This window comes from Poecile atricapillus, chromosome 1 (genome assembly GCF_030490865.1).
Source record: "Poecile atricapillus isolate bPoeAtr1 chromosome 1, bPoeAtr1.hap1, whole genome shotgun sequence".
Lineage (NCBI taxonomy): Eukaryota > Metazoa > Chordata > Aves > Passeriformes > Paridae > Poecile > Poecile atricapillus.
In genome coordinates this window covers 100,207,698-100,220,559 of record NC_081249.1, presented here as the reverse complement: position 1 = coordinate 100,220,559, position 12,862 = coordinate 100,207,698, and the positions used below count along the sequence as shown (strand labels likewise).

The window sequence follows — 12,862 nt, the reverse complement described above, 5'->3', positions numbered from 1 at the left end:
TGTTTAATTTATGAAAAGGACTGAGCTGATAGGAGTCCACCATCACATCCTGATTATTTATGTATCTGGGCTAAAAGGTTCCTCACAGGTTCTGATAAATCTAACATGTAAATCCTTTTGCCTCCATTTTTCAAATATGTGACTGTTGCATTTGTAATTTGTACCAAACAAGAAGCCAGTCCGGGGACATGTTTATCATGCATCTACAAAATACATCTCAAGCAAATATCTTACAAATCTTCTTAATGAGTCTGGGGTGCAAGATGAACAAATTGATCCTCTGGAGAAACCTGAAAAGAATCCTTTCCTCAGCTTGCACTCGTAGCTGTGTGCATCTGACAGCACTGCTAAAATCTTGTCAGCATCTTATTTCCTGGAACCAAGAAAATCACACACACTTAGCTTTTCAACATTCCACTGGGCAGATGCAAAACAATCCCATTTCCCTGGGACCACAGCCAGCCAGGTCCCTGCTGAATTGCTCCCAGGAATGGGAGTAGACCTTGCAATTTTGTCACACCTAAAAGTCCAACAAGAGTGACAGTTTAGGCTTTACTCTGAAACCCTTCATTCTATTTTCTTCATGAACTTGCAACATTCTTCAGAAGGAAATTAATTCCTGGGAATAGTTTGCTGGTCCCAGCAAAGTTCTTCATAATAGAATTTGACTCTGCCTACCTGGCTTGGCACTTTACTGCTCTCTCAGACTATCTAAAAGTCACTTCCAGGCTGAGAAATGCAGCAGTAGTGACTTTTCCAGGAGGTGGATCATACAGCTCTCCTGGTGGCACAGCAGGGTTGCTGCACACCTCTTTACTTCATATGCAGCAGATTTGCAGGCAGATTCCAGACTTAATCCTTCCCAGGAGAGTGAGATTGACTGTGTTTGAAGAGCTGACACAATGCAGGTGCTCCCTGTGTATTATACAAATGGTTCTCCTCTTGCTCCTGAGATGTGTAAGGCTAAAGGGTCAGATGGGAGGCTGTCACCCCCTCAAAAATTGTGCAGTCTAACCACAGCTATCTTTTTTCCCATGCTTCCTCAAGGGAAAGCAAATACAATTCATATGTGTTCCAAACTGGTCATAGGAAGTACCACAAAATACATGATGCAGAATAGACCATAAAGTAAATCTGGATAAGGAATCTAAATGTCAAAAAAATTTCCCTCACCAATAGTACACAGAATTCTTAGTTCAAAAAGCCACTGCTACAAAAAAAAAAAAAAAAGTTACTCGAAGAATAGACTAATTGATGCCTTAAAATTGACTATGTGACCTTTAAAGTCTCATCCAACCCAAACTCTTCTGTGATTCCATGACTCTATGAATACACCCCACTCCAGCTCAATAGCAAACATGACACTATTGACTTATTCCACAGCTATTCTGATTTCAAGAGATCTATGAGGTGAAAATTAACTTATTTTTTTACTCCATTAGACTCTTCATGATACAAAATATAATTTTATTTCTTTCCTAGATAGTATAGTATAAGTGTAACTGCACTCCTCAAAAAAGCAAGACTGTGATACCCCCAAGGTTCAGCTAGTACTGCCCTGTTTGGCATTCTAAGTTCTAGCTCCATACATTTAAGAACCAATATTTCAGACTCTTCACTGTGACACAGAAAAGACAAAATAAATATTTACTGATGTCAAAAGAATTAATTAATATCTCTTTCAATATTATTGTAGCACTAGAAATCTTAGTATAAGATGCAAGACTGGAAGTAAGTGACCCACATTTTAATCTGAATGAGTTTCAAGCTTCAAAAATCTCCTGCTAAAGGGTCATTATTTGAGGAGAAGAAAAAAAACAAGTAGCTGGTGTTTATTATTCTATGGTGATAATAAGGTGATTATTCTATCAGCATAATCATTTCCTAGATGTTGCTCTACTGGTGGAATAGGATATATATCTAAAAATATGCACATGTCTTTTTGTCCCAGGGATGCAAACATGTCGTCACCTGTATTATTCACTGGAGATGGCCCGTTTGTCACCATCACCAAAGGAGGAGGTAGCCACAGCCTAAATTTTACAAAAAGGTGGGTACAGTGGGGTTTCTTCCTCATACAAACAATGTCTAAGTATAGTGATGATCATTCATGCACTAATATATAGCTGAAATCCTAATCTATGTCTCTCTCCATTTACTGTGGAAATTATATGCTCTTTTAGAAAAAAAAAACCTTATCTAGAAATCTCTAAATTATGATTACATAATATAGTAGAATTAAGACTACCTATATGTAATATAGAAGAATTAAGATGGAGTGACATTCACCCATAGTTAAAGAGTAGTTGTCACAGTAGGTTCTCTCTGTAATCAGCAAAGAAAAATAAGCACTCCAAACTGTGATCCATCAAGGCATCTCTTGAAATACAATGAGTCACACTCTATGGTCCTTTGACTTTATTGATATAAACTTTGGACACACTGAGGATTGCTAATTTAAGCCATCCACAGATGGATATCTATGTTTAAACAAACTATCCCCATTCAAAAAATGACTTATGGATTTGTCTCCACGTTTACAAGTGAATCATTAGATGACATGATCCTCAGAATACATTTGATTCTATTCTAACTTTTCTCAGTCCAAATAATAGCTGAAGTGATTCTGAAGGGTGCTACAAACTGGTGTTTTCTTGTAGATTAAATGAAAATGTGATATTAGCCCAGGATTATATCCTCAGGGATTTACAATGCAACTCCCAAGGAGAAAGGTTTACCATCATCAATTTAAAGATTTGTAATTATTTCAATTACTCTTTTCTGCTTATAAGAGGTTTACTGTATAAATTTTTCTGGATTTCTACCAGAACACTGAGCCAGAAAATTACTGTCTAATTGCTAAAATGCTGAAACTATGTTGAGGACAGCAAGACATGTTCATTCACTTTCCCTTTATAAACATACCACATAGTAATAAAGCAAGAGACACTTCTTCATTTTCTATGGTCTACTATTTTGTCTATAGGAAAAAAAATTAAAATATACACTTTATATTCTAATTATACTCTGTTAACCCCAAACATTTATCATTCTCATGGGTGTTGAAAGTATCTTAAACTAATGGAATATCATTGCAGGTTATTTTTCTTTTTTTCTTGAGTGAATGTCTAAACCAGCATTGCCACAAGATATCTTGAAGAGCAGTAAATATTTAAAGGTGTCTTCTAATACCTATTAAACACTAGAAGTGATTAAAGCAGGGGGAAATGGAATGAATTCATTTATCTTAGTTGTATTTCTGTTGCAGAAATAGATGTCTTCTTCCATGTTTCATCTGGACAGCTGATAGGAATGATTTTGCAGGGTGACACTATTGCAGATTCACGCACGGTTTTTGTACATATAATGAATGCTAGAAAGATCACACAGATTTGATAATTTAAGCAACTGAATTCATTAACTGGTAATCTAATTATAAAATGTATTTCTCACATTGTCTTTGCTTTCATTCAAGTGCATCCTCCATTGAAACAAAGGAGGGTGCATATAATAGGGCTTGAAAACTGCAGTGACAGAGACAGCAAAAGAATTCTCTGGTGCCCTTAGGTAATGTGATTTTTGGCAGGACAGCTTTGTAAGAGCCCCAGATCCTGCCTTTTAGATATATGTGAGCAGATTCCACAGGGACCAATTGTTTTTGCCAGTTCTAAGTGAAGATCATGCTCACAGATATCCTGACTACTCCAGATTTCTGCCTGGCATGCTGCTTGACAGCTGACACTCAGAGAGGCATGGAGGAGGCTGTTCAGAACATGCCTCTGGTGCCTTTTGGCCACTTCTGAGCTGGGCAAGAGGCAGCTGAGAACTGTTGGGCTGAAGTGCAGGCAAGGAAGTGCTTCTCCTACTGGGAGCTAGCCTCACAAAGAAGAAAAAGCACAGGCAAATGAAGTAATTTCTATTGAAGCAACCAGTAGGTACTTGTGGTGGGACAGCAACTCCCTTTACACTGAAAATTTAAAATTATAGGGACAAATCTGACATTTTGGTTGTTAGTTTGGGTAGTTTATGTATCTCCCTATGACAAAGTGTAGGATCAGATAAAAGACCTGATATACAGCAACACTGACCCCCCACCTTTGAAAGCCTACGAAGGCACAGAGCAAAAGTGTATTTTGTTGCTATGAAGTTTATGCAGAAGATGGTTTTAGTTTCCTGAGGGTTTATGCACTGCTGGTTGTCCTTGATGTTTGTCTGGCTACGAAGGGACACCCTTATGAAGGCAATGCAGATTTTAATACATCTGTCACAGAAAGTGGTTGTTCCACTTTTTAAATTACAGCTTTAAAATTAGGTACCTACCTTGAAGTGGAAGATGGCAATGTGGGACTATCCAGGGCCAGAGGAAAATCTCATTTGCACCCACTACAGTGAAGGTTTAATTGGGGAGGTAGTGGGTGGTTACAGTTTCCACTTAATTTCTTTTACCACTGTGCCATTGGGAAATTACTGGGTCACATCTCACTCACAGCAGATACCAAATTTTAGAGGAAACACAGTGAGGGATACATCATTCCCTATCATGTTTAAAGTACCCTTCACCTTTTTTATTTAAAAATGGAATGTGGAAATGCACACTGGAAACAAACAGTTGGCAGAGCTTGGTTTTCTATTTTCTCTCCTTCATATTTCTATGTGTATCAGATTTGATTTGCTAGCACACACACTGTCCCAAGTGTTTCAGATTCATTACAAACCACAAACATAATATTAAAACCTCTGGGCATCAGAAATGCTCGAGCAGTTTTGATCTGTGGTCTTTTTCTCTTCAGACTCTGGCTTAATATCTCTGCTAAATGATTTCTAACCTAGCATATGCAACAATGTATTTTACAGTAACATTATTTTCTTAGTAAAATGATACAGGGATATAAAACTAACCTCTTAAATTCTTTGGCCACACTGATCTCTAGTGGTAAGGTATTGAAAACATCTCAAAAGGTAGGAAAAAATACCACAGGCAGCTGTAACTTTATTTCAAATCTGTCATGAATGACCTATTTCCCTAAAACACAAGAGTCTACTTTTATTTCCAAATTATAAACCAATTAAGTGCCCACTGAAGAGGAACATGTACATTTAAAATTGTATAGCATAAAATGTTGTATATTTATAATTAAAATATAATTAAACATGTAGCATTTGTTATTATACTTAACAGGTTATTACTGCTAAAGTCATGGTCTTTTATATATATGATTGCATAAATTTCTCTGTGTGTGTATATGTAAATATATTTGACAGAGTTATCTGGTGTGCAGATACTTGTGATTTAATTGCGCTTTCATTCTAGAGAGCACTGTTTGGACAACCTGGTGGTTCATCTGCAATGTAACATTCAATGTAAGTACACAGAATCCTGGAATATTTCACAAAGAGATCATATTGTTCAGACCATAAAGCCAAATGTTTATAGCTTGAATGGAAAGGTTAGGGAATGGACTATAAATGCTATACTCAAAATGATATAAACACAGGAAAATTTAGTCTTCACTTGATTTCGGTGTTAAGTGTACACTAGAGATGGATCTGTAGTGAAAACATACGTAAAATAAATGTATAAAAATTCCAGAAGGTCTGAGGAAAGGAAACACCTAAATCCAAGTTAGACAGTTGCATCTTGATTTCAGCTATAAAAACCCAAACTTTTTTCCACGGTATTTTTAAATAGCAGTTCAGATTCTACAAAGCCTTTTTTTCCCCAAGAAAATTGGCTAGTCTAATAAAATATGCTACATCCTTATAATTTTTGATTTGATTTTATTTTACTTTATCTTAGCTTGTGGAAAACACCTGGTAACTCAGAATAATGGAACAAGGATTGCAGGTGGAAGTGATGCCAGAAGAGAGGCTTGGCCTTGGATAGTTTCACTCCATTTTAATTTCCGACCAGTTTGTGGAGCTTCCCTCGTCAGTGATGAGTGGCTGGTGACAGCAGCACACTGTGTATATGGGTAATGTTCTTTTATGTGCAAATTCACTAAGGAGGCATCAGATTGTGAACAAATTGTGACACTGACATGAAAAATTAACAACTCCTGGTTTAATTACCATGTTTTGAATCACTTGCAGGCTCAGCTAAAAGTTCCTTCACTTTTGTTAAATCCTCAGTCCTTACTTTAATGCAGAGAGTTGTGGAAAACAAGCAGCATTTCCTGAACAATAAGGAATTGCACTTTAAATGCATGGTATTAATACTGAGCATTGGTACTTAATCCATAATTATTGTGGGCCTCCATAAATTAGGTGAATCCCTTCCAGTGGTATAAAGGGTGACATCATATCCCATAAATTAAATACAGTGTTCTCCCTGTATATTATCATGGATTGATCAAGATTTACTGTGCATCACTGGAATGAATCTTGATTTATGTGCATTGATTAGGCAATATTGGATATCCTCTTGATGGTGTTATTTGTATCATTCAAAGAAATGATGCATATTGAAATATTTTCTAGGGTTTGCTTTCATAATATCTACAATAAAAAGCAAGTGCTGGAAAAGACATATAGAAAGTGGAATGACAAAAATATTTAAAAAAAAAATTCAAAATTAGAGTAGAGATTTCACTACAAATAGCTAAATAGTAAGGCAGTGGAGATTGTGCCAAAATCCCAATGCTGTCTCTTGGCATGACAGGAACTACATTCCATACAAAGACACTAAAATGGAAAGGATTAAGCCCTCTTAGTTCCCACACAATAAATCCATGACTATCTTGGTACTTCCTTTTCACTTGAATCACCTATTTTCAACTAAATCTAATTTTATCATCTTGCCTTTGCCAGAATTTTCTTAAATTAAAGCTTGCAGTTTCACACCTTCTGAACGTTTAATCTGAACACTCCTAGTTTGGAACAAAAAAGCCTCTTGATATCAAACCAAAAGATGAGCAGAAATTAATTTAGTCTAACAATCAGGCTGAAAATGTACTTTTTAAACTATAAAATGATATATAATTTTAAAATAATAAATTAAAATATTAATTTCAGCAAAATACAGCAAAATTTCAGCAAATATTCAAAAATTCAGCAAACATTTAAGTACTCTGATGAATACAGCCTCAAACCAGCATATGTAGATTAGGAAAAAAATGCAGATCATGCCATATTTTGTCTTAGTATATCTTTTTTGATTGAGATTAAAAACTAAGAGATTAGTTTTCTGAGTCTGTGAGCTGCAGCATTTCCAGCATCTCAGGCCTCATTCTTTAGACATTCCATTACAATTTTCTAACTGGGACCAATATTAATTGCCTGCTGGGCAGTCAGCAGTACTCTTCATAGTGTTTAAAAAGCCATGGTAATTTAGTTAATGTATTTTCCTCCTCTGCACCACCATCTGATTAATCCATTATAAATAATGCATCATAAGCTAACCATAAAAAAAATCAGCCATGCATATCTGCAGCATGGATGTTTAAGACAATGATACTCTCACAGAATTCTAAGCACATCTACTCTGTTCTATTTATTTGACAAAATGTGCCAATGCTATGGACTACCACAAGGCTAAATTTTATCTGATACATATTTTTCAAAACTTTCATTAATCATTCCTAATTGTAGATACTGTTGCAACTTCTAGGAGACAATTAAAGCCATCCCGCTGGCGAGCGGTTCTGGGCTTGTATATTCAGTCAGATCTGACACAGCCTCCAGCAGTGGTTGAAAGCATCGACAGAATAATAATAAATCCTCATTACATGAAACAAACAAAAGACAGTGATATTGCTCTCATGCACCTTCAACACAAAGTGCAGTATACAGGTGAGTTTTTATTTTCCCAAAGCACCCATTTATTCCCATTTATTCTATTGTGCAAAACAGTGCTAAGCATATGAGGATGGTGGGGAGTCTGCTCAGTACCTCCTGAATATCTTGGCCAAAATGTGTGTTTTAATGAATGAAAGTTTTCTGGTGTGACTTCATAAAAACCTGAATATAAGAAAGAGGTTGAAATTGATTGCTTATTTCTCATTCACAGATTACATACAACCTATCTGCCTACCAGAAAAAAATCAACAGTTTTTACCAGGAATTAACTGCTCCATTGCTGGCTGGGGAAATACTAAGAATGAAGGTGGGTCATCTGCTTGGAAAATTCTGACATCTATGTATCTGTGAGGGAAAGCTTGTTCCTATTCCACAGGAAATAGTTTAGAGAGCTACTCCTCTGTATGAAAATTTAGAAATTATCACATCCACTATTCCTTCTCTGAAGCAAAATGATAGTTATATATATTAGAAGAAAATATGCACATCTAAGTTCATTAGGCTATGAAGAAAGCTTATTACATCCACTTAGAAGTTATGATAACTACTTTTCCCAACATGAAGTACGTATATCTTGGTTCCAGATATTGGGTGGGGGAAGACAAAGATTAGTCTTTCTGACAATGTGCAAATTATTTCCCCCAGAAGTCATGAAAACTGACTGCAGTGTGAAATGTATGTTCTGTTTGTATGTCATATGCTCCAGATTTGGAGTCTCTCTGAAATAATAAACATGCCAATTCACTTCCACAGTTGAATACATTGACTTCTACATTAAATTGCATTTAAAATTTTGGGTAGGAATTAATAAAATAATTTTTTAAAAAAACTTTAAATAACCAAAATTACACAAAGAATAGGGAGGAAATGCTGGACAACCCACATTCCTAAGCCTTTAATCATCCTTTAGATCTCCTCACAGTGAGTTCACAGTCATTGATTTTAGTAATCTTGATTTAATTATAACCAAATTCAGTCCCATTACACAAATGAAAGACAGAATTCAGTTAACGAGCCCTGTTTAATCAGTGAGTGTGTTACAGGGGCATAATCCTGAATAGTACAGCAGTAAGGCAGGGATTCCTGCTGCTCAGGAGCGTGCCAAGCATGCTGAAACAGGAACAAAAACATCAGAGTTCCCAGTGGGATGCATGCATTTCATGCTGCAGGTAAATGTACTTTGTATTTTCATCAGGTTCCCCTTCAAATGTATTGCAAGAAGCAGAGGTCCCTCTCCTTTCCAATGAAAAATGCCAGCAATGGTTGCCAAAATATAATATTACTGAGAATATGCTTTGTGCAGGATATGAGATGGGAGGAATAGACTCCTGCAAGGTAAGTAGAAGCACCTCATTTCCACTGCTGATATAAACCTTATCTAGTTACTGAATAAAATGCTCCCTGATCCCCCACTCATAAAAACCAGAACAATCTCTGTTCATTAATGTAATTTCTACTTACAGTACTTTGTCCATTTAATAATTTTTTAGGATAAAAGTTTGAAAAAAGGGCTTTTTTGTGTCATCTTGGCATAAACAACCATGGAGGGAGATAAATATGAGGACTGGAAAATTTCTGCCCTGGGCTTTGAATAATTCCTGCTGAGTAATTCCGTGAAGGAGAGAGGCACATGCTTAGGGAAATGCAGAGAACAGAGAAATAAATACCAAATAAACTGAAGTCTCAGAAATCCTTCATTAGGGGAGAGAGAACAAAGCTGCTTTTCCCAGAATCTGTAGACTCTGGAGACCTTTCCTAAGCAGACACCACAGTATTTCACAGAGGATGCCTTTCTGCACTGATATATGTTCCTGTGGGTTTAGTTTTTATCTATTTCAGCTCTCTTTATAACTCGTTGCTTCTGTTTGAGGATGTACTCAGAGGTGGCTGCCACATGATTTTTCTTCCAGCAATATCCATATTGTCTGTGGCATGGAGACTGGCTGGCTTTCCTCAAACCTGGGAATGCTCAGTGAGGAGCACTCTCACATAACTTTTCATATTGCCTTGCCCTCCCAATCTAAGCCTTCATCACGTGCCCTAACTTTGCCCTACTTCTTTGTTCCAGTTTAGTCTAGAACAAGGACTGTGTTCAAGCCTAAACTCCTTTCCCCTCATGGCTTTCCTCTTTCCCTTTTTCTTTCTGAACTTTATACTGGAAAAAAAAATTTAAATATAAAAGTAAAAAAAAATTCCATGTAGCACCACAGGCTGATACAGAGTACAAGTGACCAGCACTGTGATCAATGACCAGTCAGCCATGAGCAAAGAGGAACAACTGAGTCCTGATAGCACATCCCCCTTTAGGCTGCTGTCACAGCCTTTTACATTCTGGGATGCCCTAAAGTTATGGGCAGAAGTATTTTAATGGCTGAGTCCTTACAGAATTCTCTGGTAAAGATCCATTCACAGGGCCTGGAGAGGACACAATTAATACTGGTTCAACTAACTCAATAGACAATGAAAAATAGTAATTGTTTTCTTTCTCATCAAAACAAGATACCCATGGCTGACTCAACCCTACTCAAGCTAAATCAAATTCAGTCTCTATTACAAGCTATTGAAAAGGAGGTGAGCAAAAAGGGCACCTCTTCTGTCAGTCTTGTTATTTTGTTCTCTAAATTTGAAACTGAAGAAACTCTGGGGTGACTGAAAATAGCCAAAACAGTGTTTTGGCTGAATATATTCAACTGAAAAAATCCTCCACATTTACCAAGGCTTTGTGAAATATGAAGGCCTGAACATAAAAGGAATAAGATTACAAAAAAAAAACTCTTGAAGTCTAGTCCTGTATTGGAAGACTGACGACAGCTGAAGCTCACATCATTTAAAAAATAAAGAAAAAATAAATTGATCCTTTCAAGGTTGTTTTTTTTTCACATGGAAATATTCATACTGATCTCACTTCCTGGTGCTTAGGACATACAGGGTAGAGCATCTATGATTAAGAAACAAAATGAACAAACATCATAAACAGACTCAGCTTCAGAGTTGACACTGTTCACTTAACTTTTGAATTTGTTATTGCAGGGGGATTCAGGTGGCCCTCTGACATTCAAAGATGGGGACAAGTGGTTTTTGGTTGGTGTAATATCATTTGGCGACGGGTGTGCATTTCCCCAGCGCCCAGGAGTGTATGTTCGAGTCACCAGGTTTGTGGACTGGATCAAAAACATCATCTATTAGCTTGATATTTTTTAATTATGGACATGGAATTTCGATTTTGAAAGAAAGACATTGCATAATGATGTAAACAAGGCTGCCATTTCAGCCTCACAGAGAAATAGAATAAATACGCAAATCTTAGTGAGGAAAACACTGGTAACTTCTGTTTGTTAATAAGACCCATTTCCAAGTGAGCACAATATTTTAAAAGAGATGCTTTGTTAATAAATAGGTTTGTCATTTTTATATAGGATCTTAGGAAAACAGATACTTTGAACATCAGTGCATTAACTGCACAATGGAGGGCTTTACAAAGCATGGGCAGTAAAAAAAAATGTTTGCAAACTGTAAAGGCTGTAGCGGAAAAGAATCAAAATTGTTAATATCGGGTGAAATATGATCTGCTTTATGTTTTTATATTGTGTTTTTTAATGTGCAATTTCATATTAATGCAGAGTCAACTCTTCCCAGCAATCTCTCTGCATATCAAAATGCAGGTATATGTTCTCTCTTTAAGCTGGGCTCATGGGAGTCCCTCTGCCTTGCCTATTACAAAGGGCTCTGGAATGAGGTTTATGGATTGTGCAGAAAGGCTGACCGTGGATCATGCTGCTTTCTAATGAATAAACTGAATGTCAGCCAAAAGTTCTCTCTTGTGTAATGTGCTTAGAATTAATAGAGTTTAAAAGGGATTGAATAGAGCTTTTTAGTTTTCTTTCTAGGCAAGTGTCTGGCAATTATTCAAACAATTATAGAGATGTGCTTGTCCACACCCAACCACAGACTCACAATAACCACAACTTCTCATAAAAGTGATGTTTTTAAAAACATTTGACAATAATGAGTACCAGCTCTCCCTCCTGAATGGCAGTGTTCCTACATTACATGCATTTTCTGTACTGGTGATTTTTAATATATGTTTTCTGATTTGTACCAAAAAAAACCAGCAGGATGTCCCATTACAACATTCCAAAGTGGAAAGAATATGAAAACCAAAATAAGGGGTTTATCTTCTTGAGCTCTTTTATAAATCAGTTTCTATTAAAATACAATTACTTACTTGTTCAGATGCCTTAAATTCTACAGTGTCTTAGCGTAATATGATGCAGTTCTTTATTTCTGTTTTCAGAACAGTGCAGGACTTTAATGTATTTATCATTCCACAGTGCCAAAGCTACAATATGCATCCTCACTTACTGTTTAAGTGTATCTACACACATACACACAGGTGTATGATTGTTGTGAGCTCTTGTATTTTGTTCTTGCAACCCTAAATGCAGGTATGAAATGCTTGCAAACACAGGTTGGCAGTCACTGATAAAGAAAACAAGTCCCAAACTGCTTTCAGGTCTTTGTAAGCATTAGAGAACTAGGTCCAGACCAAAATCTGTAGCCTTATCAAGACATCTGTGATCACAAAGAACACAGATAACCATAGTTATGACAGAGAGAAGGTAAGAAGGTGTTTTAGACAGAGTGTCTCATATGAAAGACACGGCTTTTTAACATTAAAATATTAAATTTGCAAATTTTATCTTTCATAGTGGACCATTGTTTCTCCTATTACTCTGAAAAGTAGAGCATTTTGCTATCAATAGAAACTGATTTGGCTGAAGCAATTACATTAAAATGCTTAAGTATGACCTGATTTTTGCATTACCATACATCACTATTGCACATTGTGTTTCAGTCTGTTAATGAAATACAAAAGCCAACTGAAAGCAGATGCAGTCACTAGAAAATGTGCTTTCCAGGAATAGAGTAAGATATCTTTATTTGCGTGCTTTTTCTTGCATCCCAAAATGCAAAGCATAAATGTATTTTGGGATATACACTGATAAACCACCTCATCAGACTTAAGAAGTTCTAATATAAAAACTGGCATAAATATATATATATATAT

The 12,862-nt window shown here is 36.3% G+C and overlaps 1 protein-coding gene across 1 annotated transcript in view; it reads left to right on the top strand.

Annotated features, from left to right (window-relative positions):
* Positions 1–10,980, top strand: part of TMPRSS15 (transmembrane serine protease 15) — a 50,542-nt gene extending 39,562 nt beyond the window's left edge. The window contains exons 22-28 of the mRNA XM_058841991.1: positions 1,952–2,050; positions 5,312–5,361; positions 5,798–5,972; positions 7,607–7,788; positions 8,006–8,101; positions 8,990–9,129; positions 10,825–10,980. Coding sequence (XP_058697974.1) covers positions 1,952–2,050; positions 5,312–5,361; positions 5,798–5,972; positions 7,607–7,788; positions 8,006–8,101; positions 8,990–9,129; positions 10,825–10,980 — 898 coding nt within the window. The remainder of the gene's footprint in view (positions 1–1,951; positions 2,051–5,311; positions 5,362–5,797; positions 5,973–7,606; positions 7,789–8,005; positions 8,102–8,989; positions 9,130–10,824) is intronic.
* The last annotated feature ends 1,882 nt before the right edge of the window (positions 10,981–12,862 follow it).